We start from the raw sequence: 18,433 nt of genomic DNA on the forward strand, positions 1-18,433 counted from the left end.
CAGATCAATGTGGAGCTATATACAGGGAGTACCAGTACCAGATCAATGTGCAGAGGTACAAGGCACTTGAGGTAGATATGTACATGAAGGCAGGGTAACATGACTAGTTATAAGAATAGAGAATAATATGAGTAAAATAAAGAACAGCGTAGCAGCAGCAAGTGTGTGTATGTGTGTGTGTGTGTGTGTGTGTGTGTGAGAGAGAGAGTGTGTGTATATGGTGTGTATATAAAGTCTAGTGAGTGTGCGTAGGGTCAGTGCAAGATAGAGTCAGAGCAGATAGTTAATTATTTGATTATTTAGCAGTCTGTCTATTTAGCAGTCTTATGGCTTGGGTGTAGAAGCTGTCTCTGAGCCTGTTGGTCCAAGACCTGATGCTTTGGTACCATTTGCCGGATGGTAGCAGAGTGAACAGTTTATGACTTGGGTGACTAGGATCTTTGCCAGTTTTTCGACACCGCCTGATATAAAGGTCCTGGATGGCAGAGAGCTTGGCCCCAGTGATGTACTGGACTGTCTGCACCACCCATTGTAGCACTTTGCGGTCAAAGGAGGTGCAATTGCCACACCAAGCGATGATGCAGCCAGCCAAGATGCTCTCGATGGTGCATCTGTAAAACCTTTTGAGAATCTGAGGGCCCATGACTAATCTTTTCAGCCTCCTGAAGGGAAAGAGGTGCTTCCGTGCCCTTTTCACGACTGTGCGGGTGTACTGTATGTGGACCATGTTAAGTTCTTAGTGATGTGGATGCCAAGGACCCGCTCCACAACAGCCCTGTCAATGTGGATGGGGGCGTGCTCTCCCCTCTTTCTCCTGTAGTCCACAATCAGCTGCTTGGTCTTACTGACATTGAGGGAGAGGTTGTTGTCCTGGCTCCACACTGCTAAGTCTCTGACCTCCTCCCTTTAGGCTGACTCATCATCGTCGATGATTAGGCCTACCACTGTTGTGTCATCAGCAAACTTGATGATGGTGTTGGAGTCATATGCTGGTGCAGTTTGCCCTGGGTTCCTCCTAATGCAAGACAATGCTAGACCTCATGTGGCTGGAGTGTGTCAGCAGTTCCTGCAAGAGGAAGGCATTGATGCTATGGACTAGCCCTCGCCGTTTCCCCGAGCTGAACCCAATTGAGCACATCTGGGACATCATGTCTCGCTCCATCCACCAACGCCACGTTGCACCACAGACAGTCCAGGAGTTGGCGGATGGTTTAGTCCAGGTCTGGGAGGAGATCCCTCTGGAGACCATCTGCCACCTCATCAGGAGCATGCCCAGGCGTTGTAGGGAGGTCATACAAGCACGTGGAAGCCACACACACTACTGAGCCTCATTTTGACTTGTTTTAAGGACATTACATCAAAGTTGGATCAGCCTGTAGTGTGGAGGCCACTTTAATTTTGAGTGTGACTCCAAATCCAGACCTCCATGGGTTGATAAATTGGATTTCCATTGATTATTTTTGTGTGATTTTGTTGTCAGCACATTCAACTATGTAAAGAAAAAAGCATTTAATAAGATTATTTCATTCATTCAGATCTAGGATGTGTTATTTTAGTGTTCCCTTTATTTTTTTGAGCAGTGTATATCATCAACAAGCTGTTTTCGCCCACAGGACTGGCGCTGACTGGATGTTTTTTTTTGTCACACCGTTGTCTATAAACCCTAGACACTGTTGTGCGTGAAAAGTCCATGAGGGGGGCCGTTTCTCAGATACTGTATCTGGCGCGCCTGGCACCTATGATCATACCACGCTCAAAGTCGCTTAGGTCACTCATTTTGCCCATTCTAACATTCAATCGAACAGTAACTGTATGCCTAGATGCCTGTCTGCCTGCTTTATATAGCAAGCCACGTGACTCACTGTCTGTAGGAGTGAACAATTTTCGTGAAAGGGGTGGTGTACCTAATAAACTGAAAGGAATGGTGTACCTAATAAATTGGCTGGTGAGTGTATTTGGATGATCATGTTAAAAATGTGTTTGTTAATATGTAGGTGTAATAATCCTATATATTATCATATGTAGCCTATAACAATGTTGGAAAAGATTAGCACAGTATGTATGCATTAATATGATCGTATTTCACTTTAGAAGTGATGTTTTCTAGCTTGACAGTTGTTTTAACCATGTCTGATGGAATTACCAAGTTTTCGCCAAGTGTTTAAAAATTGCTATTTCTAATCACAATTGCAATATCTGGCCCCCCAAAAAATCGCAATTAGATGTCACCCACACAATATTTAATGACCCACGTGCGGGTTATACATTTTAGTAATTTAGCAGACGCTCTTATCTAGAGTGACTTAGAGAAGCAATTAAGGTTAAGTGCCTTTTTTATTTCACTGAGTCGGCTATGGGATTTAAACCTGCGACCTTTCGGTTACTGGCCCAATGCTCTTAACACTAGTGTGTATATTTATATTTATAACACTAGTGTGTATATTTATATTTATAACACTAGTGTGTATATTTTTTCATCACACTTGTATAGATGAACTGATTGCTTTTCTGTATATCTGCAATTTTCTGCAGTTCTATCAGTGGCGGTTTGTGCCTTTTAAGATGAGGGAGGGAGCATGGCCTTATTTCTATTACATCATGTTGGATGACTGTCATTCATATTCCGTTCATCCAGCTCAATGTAACATCGATAGGTTTAGGCTAGTACATGATACTAGAATTTTCCCTGTACCCATCATGAGGTTGCTACAGTCTAGCCTATGAATGACAATTTACAGCGTAGGTGCACACGTCAAGATCATTTTTAGTAATCAAGGTGACAGACAGGGACATCCAATACTGCCTGGCACACTCTTGCCTGCATCTAGCTGATCTAGGGTGTAATCATTAGTCCAACAGTTGCAAATGAGAGTTTCTCTGGACAAATTCAGATGTGTTTATCCCTGTTTCGTTCCATTTGCTTCCGTTTAAGAAACGTTTTTCAACAGAATCGGCGGCGTGAATACACCACTTATCACACGCAAACACAGTTCACTTTCATAGCAGCCACATTAAAACAGCATGATCACTTTGCTCGTTGTACAGTATACATAATTCCATCTCACAACGATCTACACTCTCTCCTCCTCTCACCTTTTCCCTTTGCTTGTGGATTTAAATGCAGAACACATCAGCTGTCTGTGACTAGGCGAAAAAACTGATCCTTTGATTGGGTGGACAACATGTCAGTTCATGTTGCAAGAGCTCTGATAGGTTGGAGGACGTCCTCCAGTGGTTGTCATAATTACTGTGTAAGTCTACTGTATGTAAGTGGGTGAGAACCATGAGCCTCCTAGGTTTTCTATTGAAGTCAATGTACCCAGAGGAGGACAGAACAGAGGAGGACAGCTGTCCTCCGGCTACACCATAGTGCTACCCTACAGAGTGCTGCTGAGGATACTGTAGATTTTCATTGCAAAACAGTGTGTTTTAATCAATTATTTGGTGAAGTGAATATATTTAGTATAATTTTATTTAAAAAGCAGACCTTTTTTAATGTTTTACTATTTTTATTTTTATGAAATTCAATAAGGAGGATGGTCCTCCCCTTCCTCCTCTGAGGAGCCTCCACTTAATTCTATACATTTAAATGTATTTCTTCTTTCTTCCATTCTCTACTACTGAAATGGGCTCCCGAGTGGCGCAGCGGTCTAAGGCACTGCTTCTAAGTGCAAGAGGCGACACTACAGTCCCTGGTTTTGAACCCAGGCTGAATCACATCCGTCCGTGATTGGGAGTCTCATAGGGCGGCGCACATTTGGCCCAGTGTCGTCCGTGTTTGGCTGGGAAAGGCCATCATTGTAAATAAGACTTAGTTCTTAACTGACTTACCTAGTTAAATAAAGGTTACACACAAATAAGAGTTAAGTTGAACTTCCTTTACCTGTGATGACAATGGTACAACCTCGCCATCTAGTGGTCATAAACTAGTCTTACAATCAAATGAGCTTATGACTGAGGTAGATCTGAAATGAGCTGTAACGATTCCCTTCTCAGGTCACTTGGTCAGGAAAATCTCTTGACCTTACCCATCACCCTTGAATGGTAAAACTCTTGACAGTGGGAGGGGTAAGCTGTCAGCCACCCTCTTTGGAGTGTAGTCTGGGCTGTGTTCCAGGAGATGGGTAGAGTAGAGGGGAGTGATGAAAGGAGATGCTGGTGAAGCCCAATAGAGCCATGTTCAGTACTCAGTGCTCAGGGACAAGTGGGCCTCGCTGTCACCCCTTGACTTGTAAAACTCTTGACAGGAAGAGGGGTCAGCTGTCAGTCACCCAGAGCTGTAAATGGGCCACCCTTTTTGGAGTGCAGTCTGGGCTGTGTTCCAGGAGATGGGTAGAGTAGACCGGAGTGATGAAAGGAGAGCCTGGTGAAGCCCAATAGATCTGTGCTCAGTGCTCATGGACAAGTGGGCCTCACTGCCCCTGCTAAACATGTCCTTTTTCTGGGAAACAGGGCAGACATACAGACAGTTGTACCAACTGGCAAAGTTGGTTCCATTGACAACACCTTCTAGACAACACCTTCTACATGTGAGACTGTGGAGAAGACCACAAACAGAGTCATCATCATGAACATAATTGCCCTCCACTAGGGCCAAGATGTTTCCTGGTAATGTCACATAGTCCAGGAAAAATTCCAATATGGGTTAATGTGGCTGGACAGGTGTGACATTTGCAATCGCTGTGAAGCTGCTGTCCTTGCTCTCTCCCCTTTCACATGGAAAAGTATGAACCAGTCCGCAGTCACAGTGATTGTTTTAGCATGCACCTGAGGCTGAAGGTGTTGACCCAGTAACCCTTTATCCTCAGCCCTCTATCTGTCCTGATCCTCTAGATCACACTACTGAGCTGATAAGGCCCACAGGATTAAACAATAACCAGAGAGGACACTGGGAGTGACAGGACTAGCCATTTGGTTCCAGAGGAGTCATCTCATGTGACTTTTGTCCCCCTCTGTCTCTGGTGCAATGGGAACAGACGGGAGAGGGAGGTTCTGTGTTGTGATAGAGGTCAGGACTCAGGACATTAAACAGGTCTGGAGTACCTCAGGTCTTTTTTCTACCTGTTAGTTAATTGATCGATGCCAATGATTGGCCAGAGATTCCACCATCTGTCCCATGTTTTAATCAGTGTAGAATTAAAATAAGTAAAAAATAAGTACTACCTCAAAGTTAACATGTCCTTGTTTTCTGTCCCTGCAGGTACGAAGCAGAGAACGCTTTCTTCTCCAACCTCAATCTGGCTGACTTCAACATCATTGACACACTGGGGGTTGGTGGCTTCGGACGCGTAGAGCTGGTAGGAACCACAGCTGCCACTTGTTGGCCTCCTGACCTAATAGCAAGCTATTGCTTAATGAACGTAGCCTTGAATAGCATTGTGTAGCCAAAATGTTGAGTAAACTGTCATTTGAACTTACTCTGCCGGTTGTCCACTTCGATGGTTCATGTGCAAAAAACACGAGACAAAATATCCACAGAAAAGTATTGTTAAACTGACTTTTTAAAATGCTGGTACTGCCGTTGTAATTTCTATCACCTGGCACATGCGCAAAACCATGTAAACACCTGCACGAGTTCGGTTAATAAGCATGCATCGCCTGCATGTACAGTGAGGGAAAAAAGTATTTCATCCCCTGCTGATTTTGTACGTTTGCCCACTGACAAAGAAATGATAAGTCTATAATTTTAATGGTAGGTTTATTTTGAACAGTGAGAGACAGAATAACAACAAAAAGATCCAGAAAAACGCATGTCAAAAATGTTATAAATTGATTTGCATTTTAATGAGGGAAATAAGAATTTGACCCCCTCTGCAAAACATGACTTAGTACTTGGTGGCAAAACCCTTGTTGGCAATCACAGAGGTCAGACGTTTCTTGTAGTTGGCCACCAGGTTTGCACACATCTCAGGAGGGATTTTGTCCCACTCCTCTTTGCAGATGTTCTCCAAGTCATTAAGGTTTCGAGGCTGACGTTTGGCAACTCGAACCTTCAGCTCCCTCCACAGATTTTCTATAGGATTAAGGTCTGGAGACTGGCTAGGTCACTCCAGGACCTTAATGTGCTTCTTCTTGAGCCACTCCTTTGTTGCCTTGGCCGTGTGTTTTGGGTCATTGTCATGCTGGAATACCCATCCACGACCCATTTTCAATGCCCTGGCTGATGGAAGGAGGTTCTCACCCAAGATTTGACGATACATGGCCCCGTCCATCGTCCCTTTGATGCGGTGAAGTTGTCCTGTCCCCTTAGTAGAAAAACACCCCCAAAGCATAATGTTTCCACCTCCATGTTTGACGGTGGGGATAGTGTTCTTGGGGTCATAGGCAGCATTCCTCCTTCTCCCACCATGGTGAGTTGAGTTGGTGCCAAAGAGCTCCATTTTGGTCTCATCTGACCACAACACGTTCACCCAGTTGTCCTCTGAATCATTCAGATGTTCATTGGTAAACTTCAGACGGGCATGTATATGTGCTTTCTTGAGCAGGGGGACCTTGCGGGCGCTGCAGGATTTCAGTCCTTCACGGCGTAGTGTGTTACCAATTGTTTTCTTGGTGACTATGGTCCCAGCTGCCTGGAGATCATTGACAAGATCCTCCCATGTAGTTCTGGGCTGATTCCTCACCGTTCTCATGATCATTGCAACTCCACAAGGTGAGATCTTGCATGGAGCCCCAGGCCGAGGGAGATTGACAGTTCTTTTGTGTTTCTTCCATTTGCGAATAATCGCACCAACTGTTGTCACCTTCTCACCAAGCTGCTTGCCGATGGTCTTGTAGCCCATTCCAGCCTTGTGTAGGTCTACAATCTTGTCCCTGACATCCTTGGAGAGCTATTTGGTCTTGGCCATGGTGGGAGAGTTTGGAATCTGATTGATTGATTGCTTCTGTGGACAGGTGTCTTTTAAGAGTGTGGTCCTAATCTCAGCTCGTTACCTGTATAAAAGACACCTGGGAGCCAGAAATCTTTCTGATTGAGAGGGGCTCAAATACATATTTCGCTCATTAAAATGCAAATCAATTTATAACATTTTTTACATGCGTTTTTCTGGATTTTTGTTGTTGTTATTCTGTCTCTCACTGTTCAAATAAACCTACAATTCAAATTATAGACTGATCATTTCTTTGTCAGTGGGCAAACGTACAATGTCAGCAGGGGATCAAATACTTTTTTCCCTCACTGTATTTACGTGATGTGCACGTGCCTCAGATGATGAACAAACAAACCATGAAAGCCATGCACAGAGACCCGTATATTGAAGTCGGTTTAATAATACTGTTTTACGAATATTTTGTCAAAAATTTCCAACGGCATAAGGGCGAACTCAGCAGACAGTTAATTCAACATTCTGACTGGTAAAGGGACTGTTCAGTCTTCTGGAATCTAGCGGAAGTCTGTCGGAAGTCCACACTAAGCTGCAACTTACGTTGAATTGCATTGATGTCTCATTGAACTGTTGCCTACAGCTAACAGTGCTCTCCTCTCTCCTGTGTCAACAGGTCCAGCTGAAGAGTGATGAGCTGAAGACTTTTGCCATGAAGATCCTGAAGAAGCGTCACATCGTGGACACACGGCAGCAGGAGCATATCCGCTCTGAGAAACTCATTATGCAGGAGGCCCATTCTGACTCCATTGTCAGGTAGAGACACTCATGCAACTGTAACTTCCATCCCAACCTGGGCTTGAACCAGGGACCCTCTGCACACATACAACAACTGACACCCCACGAAGCATCTTTACCCATCGCGCCACAAAAGCCGCGGCTCTTGCAGAGCAAGGGGAACAACTATTTCAGGTCTCAGAGCGAGTTATGTCACCCGATTGAAATGTTATTCGCGCGCACCACCGCTAACTAACTAGCCATTTCACATCGGTTACACAACACCTGTCCACAGACACTTTTAATTCACAGTGAAACTGCAGAGGACCCACCCTCCCCTCGCCACTGTCTTCATATCTTTGTACTCTGTGTTTGAAATTCAGACTGTACAGGACATTTAAGGACAGTAAGTATCTATACATGCTGATGGAGGCTTGTCTGGGAGGAGAGCTGTGGACCATTCTTAGAGACCGGTGAGTGTTATACCTTGACCAAACCACCATTGTGCGCCTGTTGCTTTTGTCTATCCCCACCATACTCATTCATGACACGCAGGTTAAAATACCAAAACCAACGGTGAATCAACTATATTAATTTGGGGACAGGTCAAAACACACATGAAACATTAATGGACATTTAGCTAGCTTGCTGTTGCTAGCTAATTTGTCCTGGGAGATAAACATTGTTTTGTTATTTTACCTGAAATGCATATGGTCCTATTTTTGCTGTGTCTTTGTAGAATGGCCGGCCTAGTCAGCATGTTAGGCCAATATTTCAACTCATTTCATTGTGCCTCCCATGTGTTTCAGTGAGTCTGTGGAAGAGCTGGTCATATGGGCTTGTTTGAAATATTATGGTTATTTTAGTGATTATTGTCACTTCCTTCTCCAGGGGTTCATTTGAGGACTCCACCACCAGGTTCTACACAGCTTGTGTGGTGGAAGCATTTGCCTACCTGCATTCCAAAGGCATCATCTACAGAGACCTCAAACCAGAGAACCTTATACTGGACCACAGGGGCTACGCCAAGCTAGTAAGGGACACACATTGTGGATTCAAAGCTTGATGGCTCAAACCTCTAAACCTTTGAACTATTAACGCTGCAGGTTACCCCTAAGAACGTATTTTCCCATGTTCTTTGTTTAGGTGGACTTTGGCTTTGCCAAGAAGATAGGGTTTGGGAAGAAAACGTGGACGTTCTGTGGAACACCAGAATACGTGGCACCAGAGATCATTCTGAACAAAGGCCATGACATCTCAGCCGACTACTGGTCTCTAGGAATCCTCATGTTTGAGCTCCTCACCGGCAGGTATACAGACAAACCTGATACTTACTCTTAAATAAAAGTGTAAGGCTAGATGTAAATTTAGATTGGGAGAAATGTTTGTGTCTACTTCTACCACGGTCTTCCAGCCCTCCCTTCTCTGGCCCTGATCCCATGAAGACCTATAACATCATCCTGAGGGGCATTGACATGATTGAGTTTCCAAAGAAGATTACCAAAAACGCTGCCAACTTAATAAAAAAACTATGCAGGTGAGTCGCAAACGATTTGGTCCACCCTCAACAATTACTGTTTAAACGCTCAGTATAATCAAAAACATGATTTTCCTGTGTTCTATATATATTTCCACACTACGAGGTTGGAATAATTCTGTGAAATTGTAAACATTATGATAATGCCCTGTTAGTGTAAGATTTGTTTGAAAGACCACCTGAAATTTCTGTTTTGGTGGGAGGGAGTTTTGGCCTTACATGGCGACATCAACATACAGTAAATTAGTTAATAGACCAATAAGAAAGAGAGTTCTGAACCTCTCTGCCAGTAAGAGCTAATTTTCAGTTTTCCCGTCCCCACTCAGACTACTCCCAGACAGTCCTAGCAAAATTCTTTCCTGAAAAAAATCCTCTTTGCTAAGAAGCTATTTTTGTAACTTATTTTAATTAAAAACAATCACAGTAATGTAGTTTATTGTCACCCAGAAATGATTTGATATTGAGATAAAAATGGCTGCATTGGACCTTTAATATCATTTGGTCTTAAATAGAGAATTTAACCATGATGTGTCCATTTTAGGGACAATCCTTCAGAAAGACTGGGAAACTTGAAAAACGGTGTTAAAGACATCCAAAAGCACAAGTAAGTTCATGGATATGGAGCCATATTATTCTACTCATCTTTCCACATTTTGATATTTATAACAGTTTCTATACATTTCTAGATGGTTCGAGGGCTTTAACGGGGAAGGTCTACGGAAGGGAACTCTGACACCCCCTATCATCCCTAATGTAAGTCACAAAACAAAAATGTCAGCAGCAAGCTGCTTTCATAACAAGTTTAAGTGGTTCAATTCTCTGTCTGTCTTTGTCTGTCAATCAGGTGACATCATCGACGGACACGAGTAACTTTGACAGCTTCCCAGAGGACAATGAAGACCCGCCCCCAGATGACAACTCTGGCTGGGACAACGATTTTTAAATGTCACCCCCCACCCCCAATACCAAATTCTCTTCTGTCATTGGCCTGGGGGCCTACTTCCTTATGTAGTTGCATTCTAAAGACTGCGATAAAGAGGAAGAGGAGAGGGGGAAGAGAGGAAGAGGACCACAACCGCTGTGGGTCACCAATATGCCTTCGCTATACGTGGCTCTGGGACTAGAATTTAATGACCTTAGAATTTCCTCAGTGTTCTCACACACACACACACACACACACACACACACACACACACACACACACACACACACACACACACACACACACACACACACACACACACACACACACACACACACACACACACACACTGAGGTAAGTCCTGGAGCTAAAACAATGCCTTTTCTTTTAGCAGAGAGCGCGTGTGAGAATGAGTGTGTGTACAATATATGTGAGAGTGTAAGGACACTATAAGAAAGGATAAAAAAGTCAAATATATAGGGTGGAAGATGAGTTTTCTGTTGCGGCCACAGACCTGCACTGCTCCTACAGACACAAACAGACAGGCTGGGTCCATGTTTGGAAGGCTTCCCCTCTGCACCCTGTTTTCTCTCCAAGACTTCTATTACTATAGCTGGTTCCTGAGGTTTGGCTCAGCAGTACCTAGTACCTACAGTATCTGGTATCTGGTCCTCCTCAATAGGGAAACAGGATCTTAACACTGAGTCTGACAAGTCAAACAGGTACCAAGTGCTCATGACGAACCAGAATGTTACTGTTATTCTTAAAATATTACTTTTAGAACCACAGAGTATATGTACATATCATTTTAAGTTACATTCTCACACATGCACATAGGCTGCTACACTCATCTACTTTACTCATGTACACTGTATGCAGCAGCTAGTTATCTTTAAAAAAGCAACATTTTTTGTTCTGTGCTTCTGATGGAAAAATGATGACCTTTCAAATGTCCTGCTTACAAATGTAATCAGTCACACATATTCATCCCTCATTTCTGGAAAGCAATTTGTTATTATGCAGTTATTAACAAACTTCATCAGCAACAACAACAGCGAAGATCCTCGGACCATCTTTCATTTCACAGGCGTTGAGCGATCAGATAATAAAGATTTATTTTGAAAGTCCACTATATGCTCTTAGCTACACATCAACCTTACATTCTCATTACATTCTCATCCTATGATTTGCTATTTCATCATGTAGTTGCTAACCAATCAATATAAATGCCATCCCTTGAAATAGTTAAGTCCCATTTTCACGACACGGTAGTTTAATTTACCACTTTTAATGGAATTTGAATGCCTTTAGTGCTGTCGTTTCTACAGTATTGTAAATACAGGTGCTGAATTAAATTTGAATGGATGAAATGTTATGAGCACTGGTTATTGTTACTGTGTATTGATATTAAAGTGCTTGATTACTTTGTAATGCACTTGCTTTCTTTCTTTAGAGAATTGTGTTGGTTTGTAAACTTAAGTGACAGTCTGTTTAGTATTTGACACTTTTGTTGTGTTGATTCTCCGTGTTTAGTTAAAGTCATACAAGTGAACGCTAAATCCAGAGGACAATGATACATACATAGAAGAACAGTTAGCAACCGATTACTATTCCTTGTTGACATCATAAGTATGAAGTGTGCGTCAGTCATATTTTGTAGTAGCTCTATTTTAAAAACAGTTTTTTGTAAAACAGTTGGTGGACTGGACAACCAACATGGTTATGTTTTAAGAGTAACGCTAATCCTTCATTCATCATTTTCTCTACACTTGTGGTTCAGTACCTGACTGTCCAACCCCAGTAATCATTCATCATCAGTAGAACAATGCAAGTGCCTTAAATCAATGGCATCCCAATGAACATCATGTCATTGTTTCAATACTGCATGAACAGTAAGCGACTCATAACATTTCATCTGTTTTCACACCGTCTCCTAGATGGCTGCTTTTCATATATATTTTTACAATAAAATAAAAAAACACTGCAGACAACAACTGAAAGTCTGTCTATAAAACAGTATTTTGCTCCTTTTCACCCTTTACAAAAAGATAGATTTAAGGGATATGTAGCCTAACCTGAGTGCACATGGTATGGAAACAAAGTAGGAACACTGACTGCATTATGTGAACACTCTCCTCTGGACATGATAGTGGGTCGTTGCACCTGAAGACTGAGACCTGGGCCCTTATCCACAAAGCCTCTCAGAGTAGGAGTGCTGATCTAGGATCAGTTTCTCATTTAGATCAGAATGAATAAGACTATATAGACAGGTTGGGACCTAATCCTAGATCCTTTGTGGATAATGGGCACAGAAACTCACATGTCAATATGATGGATAAACCACCACTTAGAATGACCACTTCAATCAGATAAAGAGATGGCAAAGATGATTTGCAGTTTTCGGCACAGCTGGTTTGTTAAATTGAGATGGAATGCTTAGCACTATCAATCTTTTTTTTATTTAAGAAAGTGCTGAGTTTGCAAAGGCCCAAGAGGTTATAATAGGAATTTTGCTTCAATCTTCACTCATGTACAAGCATATGCAACCCAAGCCACAAATAATCCAGATCATACGCCACAGACAAGAACACAAAGCCTAGGCCTGCATTACTTATTTTAAACACTATTGTTGCCGTGATGCAGGGATCCATAAAAAAGATTGCAAACATTTCAGTTTCTTGTACACCACTTTGTCATTCACAATTTGACAGACCCTTACTGCTTTAATTTCCACTGATTTGTGTATCCCCAACCATTACAATCTGAGTTGCCTGATATATTTTCCTTGTGTTTTTGTTATGTTTCTACCGCAAATATATTTTCAGAGTGCCACGTGTACACCCTTTAAAAAGTAAATGCAACATACTTTTCATACCTTTCTTCATGTGGCCAATCTAAAGTTAAATTATGATTTTCTATTCAAAACACCAAGTCAATAATATAGAGAAGGAAACATCCACAGCCACAAGAGTGTGCAAAAGGTTGGCATCTTCCTGTTCACCCCAAATTAGCCTGATTCAAATGAAAGCAACTTGTAGGCTTTGACAGGAAGACCTTAAGCTTTTCAGAGGTGTTTCATCTGGTTCATAAGTATTTCCGATGCCAGTAATCAGACCCATCGAAAGTGTATTCCCAGAGATGGAATTGACTCACGAGACAGGCCTAACAGTGTGTCACCTCTGTGTGATCACTTGAACCTATCAAAGGGGTTCTTGTTAATTCACGTTGGTTAACACCTTGGTTAAAAGCTAAAGCATCAAACCAAACCACCAGACATACTTTAGCGCCAATTCGTGTTCAGGTAGGCAATATTTCTATGGCGACATTGCTTCTTCATTGTCTATACAGTTGTAAACCACCAGATGGGGACCAAGTGACAAACTATTTCTGTAGCCTACAAGAGAAGCAAGCGCATTCTCTACGGCCTCGCTTTCTCACCCCGTACAGGAACTGTTTTGGTGCCTTTTCTGGATATATTGTAAACTTTTTTAAGACTATTTGTGTGGGAGTGAGCTACAGGCCATGGGAAGAGCAGAGAGTCACTCACTTTGGTGGCCTCTTTTATCCTGTGTCCTTCCCAAGCGCAACCTGATCGCAAGCATGAAAGATCGGCGTTGTCTTTTATCTCAATGTGCCAGTCAGCCCTGAAAGACCTCTCCACGGAAGCCCATTAATTCGGTAAACTTTCGCACCCCTTAATGGTTTGCATATCCTATACTGATGTCCGCCACTAGTGTAATCAAGCACACTTAGAGGATGATTGCGCCCTTTGCAATCAGAGAGATCAAATCAAGTAGTTAATCGACGGAAAGTAGCTTCCAATCACCGTGTACACACAGCCAAAGGACAGTTAGGCTACTTGAATGTCAAAGGAAAAATAGTGCGCCTTTAGGAAAGACCCTTCCACTGTGCCAAACTTTCCCAAAAGAGCGTAAGAATGGGAGAATGTGTCCAGACAACAGATACAGTTCAATCATAGGACGTGGTAATAAGGAAAAATGCTATATTAAATGATAATATTTGCGAGTTATGAGCGCAGATTTCAGACTATGTACAAATAGTAAGTAGCCTTGCATGAGCGGCTTGTGCGAGCCAGAACGGCTCATAGATTTCAGACCATCTTACCCAAAATAAGCAATAGGGTCCGTGTCAACTGCTCGTCAAGCGTAGTCTATTAGAAGTTCTGGATTTGAGGAGCTCCACAACTTATTATGTCTGAAATGTGAGTAAATAACTTTGGTGCCAATTTGATCAACATTTGGTTACACTAACCAGTTGACAGAAATGTGGTATTGGCTACAATGCCATAATAAGCCAGGAGTTATCCTGAGCTGTATCCTAATGGCATCCTTTAAGTATCGTTTAAAGAATGAGGTCTCCAGGCAGGTGATGTGCGCAATCCCAATAGAGACTTGTTGATCACACAAACATTGTGAAACGAAATCCTGGCGGGGCGGTTGCCCATTTCCGTACAGTGGAGCTCAGGAGCCTTTGAAATTCCACCCTCCGCCTTTGTTGTGTGCTGCGAGGGGCGGGAATAAATACAGACCCACATGTATAAAGAGAACATCGCAGAGCCATGCGTCAGGATACCTCAAAATACCCTACTAACAACAACCTCTTGAGACTGTGGTAGGATTCAAGACTTACGCGGACTTTTTAACAATACATTTGACGGATTAATTTATAAGACCGATAATTTACATAAAGAAGAAGTATGCCTCATCTGTCAGTGCTTCGTTTTATGGCCGTGTATCTCATGCTGTTTGGATACCTTGGGGATGCTTATGCCGGGGCGGTTTTACTGAACTCTAATGCCATCAAGAACTTGCCTGGTGGCACCGACACGGTTAGCCCGAGCCCACGCCCGTCTTCACCAGATAGTGACCGACAGAAAGCAGTCGTGGACACTTTGCAGGTAAGAAATCCTACTAGAAATCTCTAGGAGCTGTGCGTAATACCAACACTAAGAAATGCCCAAACGTTTGTTGGACACGTTACCTTTGCGCTTTTACCGAAATGCGTTCTGAATTTATGTTCCAATGGCAATACATATTTTATTATGTCTATTTATCTTAGCCTATTTGCACACATGATGATGAGTGTGGGACCGATGAATTCTGCAATGATATCCGAGGCGCGTGCCTCCCATGCCGAAAGATCCGGAAGCGGTGCGCAAGGGATTCAATGTGCTGCGCTGGGAACCGCTGCATCAACGGTGAGCGCAACATATCCACATGTTTCATGTTGTTATTTTTTCAACCATTTTCAGATCATGATACTTTTACTTCATGCGATGTCTTGTATTGAATTTTAATGATGTGGAAAGAGAGGTATTGGGAGTACAACAACAACTAATGGATAAGAAAGTTGGGGTGTCATGAGATATTGTAATTATCTTGAAATCTTTACTAGCGTTTATTGATAACGTGTACCTTTTCCCTCAGGTGTTTGTCAGGCCAGTGATCAAGATGTTGAAGCTGTAGTCACTACCAGTGTTGGGAATAGGCAGAACAACACCATGGAACACCATGGCAAGAGACTGCCTCTGCCCCAAGGTCAACCACAACATTCTGTCAAAGGTAGGTGTGTATTACACACGCACACATACACACACCCACACAACAAACACTACCCATAAAGATTCTATAGATTTGTCCTCCCGACACTGTCCACTTCGGACGAAATTACCATTGAAAACACAAAGCCAAGGGGTTTGAAAGAAAACATTTCATTATAACAATTCCAGCTTTTTAGGCCTTTCCCGAGTTTCCAACAGAACACGTCATATTTATCTCTCTCTCTTCTCTCTCTCTTTCTCTAGGTCGGGAAAGTGACAACTGCCTGAGGTCCTCTGACTGCTCTGCGGGTCTGTGCTGTGCACGCCACTTCTGGTCTCGTATCTGTAAGCCGGTGCTGACGAAGGGCCAGGCGTGCACACGTCACCGTAGGAAAGGTGGCCATGGCCTGGAGCTGTTCCAGCGCTGCGACTGTGGAGGTGGTCTCTCCTGCAGACCGGAGAGAGGAGAGAAAGAACCTGGAGTCAGCAGAACCGCAGACCGGAACCTACACACCTGCCAGAGACGCTGACACACACACATCCTGGACATACACACTGCCTAAGATGCTGACACACTGCCCATAACCTACACATCTGTCAGAGATGCTGACACACACACACACACGCACGCACACACACACACACACACACACACACACACACACACACACACACACACACACACACACACACACACACACACACACACACACACACACACACACACACCACCTGGAAAGGAAGAACAGATTCCAGAGAAAAGTGATATGCTCAGAGGGATGCGATGGTGTAAAATGGACCAATCAGATTCCTCTGGATGCTGGAGGATGCCGAATAAGGAAGTTGTCATTGGATGTGTCTTGGAAAGATCGATAGGTCATTAAAAATGGCAGAGTTGTTTTGTTTCTCTTTTTATGGAACTAACCTTGATTATTGCAGTAAATTACTGTATTGTAAATACTATACTGGAGGTGGTACTTAACTGAGCTATTGAATTCTGTCAACACCAGTATGATAAATAACAACACGGTGCTGCATGGTTCGTTTCCAATATTGTAAATGTGTACACAATATGATTTATATTGTTATTTACTGTTTAATGTAAAATGTATATTTGTTTAATTTACTTGTAAAAAAAAAAAAGTAAAGATATTTGTTTTATTAAAACATTATAATAATCTGACCCATGTTGTCAGTGTGGCTGCTCGAGTTCTACAAGGAAAAAGCTTGTTTGTCTGTTTTACAATGGTTGTCCAACAATAATCTAGTATTTGATATTGTGATCCGGGGGAAAGGTGCAAAACAACCCAAATGCCAATAGTTTTTGACTCTATACGTCCCAAAATGATGTCCAACAGCTTAATGATTCAGTCAAGCTCTCCAAAGATAGGGGGTAGGGAATGTTTTTAGCATTCCAAGCTAACAACCACCCCTTTTGGAGAGCAAGAGTTATTTAGGCATGCTCTTGGTAGCATTTAACTCCTAACCCGGTCCACACAAATCAGTGGTTAAGACTGGAGAGTTAGAATTTTTGGCCCAGCTATCCTGGTCATGGTTTTACACATACACAAAGGCATAGCCACATGTACGCGCGCGCACACACAAACGTCACATCAACTACCACAAAACAACATATCTTTGTATGGGGGCTTGACCATAGGAGAAATATCATAGTGGTGTGGCACAGTCCTTGGGCCAGGCATTGCTTCCTGTAAAAAAACACACCTAGTCATTAAAGACAGAAACACTACAGCAGGGGACTACAAAGACAGTAATGCTGTATCCAATGAAAATAGTCTATGATAAGTATCCCAGTGTCCTCCTTGAGTCTTTGGTGTTTCTGGCTAACTTCTAATTACACCTCTCCTAGCCTTCATGTGAAGCTGAACAGAACATAGAGATAATGTAGCTACCAGCTAGCTGAGCTTACTCTCTAATTACTTCATCTAACTCAATCTAAAGAAGGATCATGAAATGGGGATGCCACACGACTTAGGTTTACTGTGATGCAACACAAGTGTTCTTCATGCTCACTGCATGGCAGGGACACACCGCATTTCCTGCACTTGTGCAATAACATATAAGCATCGACCAAACTCTACCTGCGTGTCTCTAATTAGGACGATGTGGATTACATGACGGTGAAGGAACGACTGTGTCTCCTGCCCCAGCCTAGCAGGCGGATTCTCATGTTGACATCCCAGTGATTTGGATCAAAGGGTGGCAAAGGGAAACATTCGATTTGTAACCATGCAAAGTGCCCTCTGCAACCTTTCATGTCACGGCCATATACAGTACACTATGATGGTTAAGGATGGATGTTTGTACCGTATCAGAAGTGATTTGACCCAGGTCTTTAAGCACTTTACATTGTATGGGGGTAATTCACCATATCCACTGCAAATGTAGCACCCAACCCCCAGTTGTGGATGGCGGTTGGCAGACTGACATACACTTGGGTGAACAAACACACAGATGTATTTTACATCAAAAAGTAGCCCATGCTTCTATTAATTAAATGACTGCCAATTCCTGTATTGTCATCATAATGCTAAAGCGTGTTTGCTGGGGTTCCTGGAATCAGTGTCTCTGCAGAGCCACTCATAATTAGGCTAACCACACACTCCCACATCCCACTGGCATGTCCAAGGACTGGTAAATTATACATGAGTAAAATACTAACCAAACACCAGTTATGCTTCTAGGGCTTTGAGATGGATTTATTATGCCATTGTGTTATCTAGAAGTCTCAACATTACCATAACATTCATTGATCGTATCGAGAAGATCACAGAATCGCCGCTCCTGTTTATGAC

General features: G+C 42.8%; 2 protein-coding genes across 4 annotated transcripts in view; both read left to right on the forward strand.

The window, feature by feature from the left end:
* LOC115193760 (cGMP-dependent protein kinase 1) overlaps positions 1 to 12,048 on the forward strand; it is a 145,730-nt gene extending 133,682 nt beyond the window's left edge. For 2 of the 3 annotated variants that reach the window (XM_029752721.1, XM_029752720.1), the window contains exons 10-18: positions 5,201 to 5,297; positions 7,498 to 7,637; positions 7,982 to 8,071; positions 8,490 to 8,631; positions 8,745 to 8,908; positions 9,013 to 9,135; positions 9,677 to 9,739; positions 9,822 to 9,888; positions 9,980 to 12,048. In XM_029752721.1, the coding sequence (XP_029608581.1) occupies positions 5,201 to 5,297; positions 7,498 to 7,637; positions 7,982 to 8,071; positions 8,490 to 8,631; positions 8,745 to 8,908; positions 9,013 to 9,135; positions 9,677 to 9,739; positions 9,822 to 9,888; positions 9,980 to 10,078 (985 nt within the window). In that variant the 3' untranslated portion in view covers positions 10,079 to 12,048. Of the gene's footprint in view, positions 1 to 3,811; positions 5,033 to 5,200; positions 5,298 to 7,497; positions 7,638 to 7,981; positions 8,072 to 8,489; positions 8,632 to 8,744; positions 8,909 to 9,012; positions 9,136 to 9,676; positions 9,740 to 9,821; positions 9,889 to 9,979 lie in introns of those variants that run through there. The other variant, XM_029752722.1, reaches the window with a different exon arrangement.
* Positions 12,049 to 14,647: 2,599 nt separating this feature from the next.
* On the forward strand, positions 14,648 to 16,800 carry LOC115193761 (dickkopf-related protein 1). The gene is made up of 4 exons (XM_029752723.1): positions 14,648 to 14,975; positions 15,137 to 15,275; positions 15,505 to 15,639; positions 15,882 to 16,800. Exons 1-4 carry the CDS (start codon positions 14,775 to 14,777, stop codon positions 16,145 to 16,147), a joined length of 741 nt encoding a protein of 246 aa, XP_029608583.1. The 5' UTR covers positions 14,648 to 14,774; the 3' UTR covers positions 16,148 to 16,800.
* Positions 16,801 to 18,433: the final 1,633 nt, after the last annotated feature.

This window comes from Salmo trutta, chromosome 5, assembly GCF_901001165.1.
Source record: "Salmo trutta chromosome 5, fSalTru1.1, whole genome shotgun sequence".
NCBI classification, from domain to species: Eukaryota; Metazoa; Chordata; class Actinopteri; order Salmoniformes; family Salmonidae; genus Salmo; species Salmo trutta.

Excerpts from the sequence above, each read along its gene's own strand:
- LOC115193761 (XM_029752723.1), top strand. The coding sequence starts at position 14,775 with ATGCCTCATCTGTCAGTGCTTCGTTTTATGGCCGTGTATCTCATGCTG. Across the intron at positions 14,976-15,136 it reads CAGTCGTGGACACTTTGCAG|CCTATTTGCACACATGATGA; the intron begins GTAAGAAATCCT and ends TATTTATCTTAG. Across the intron at positions 15,276-15,504 it reads TGGGAACCGCTGCATCAACG|GTGTTTGTCAGGCCAGTGAT; the intron begins GTGAGCGCAACA and ends CTTTTCCCTCAG.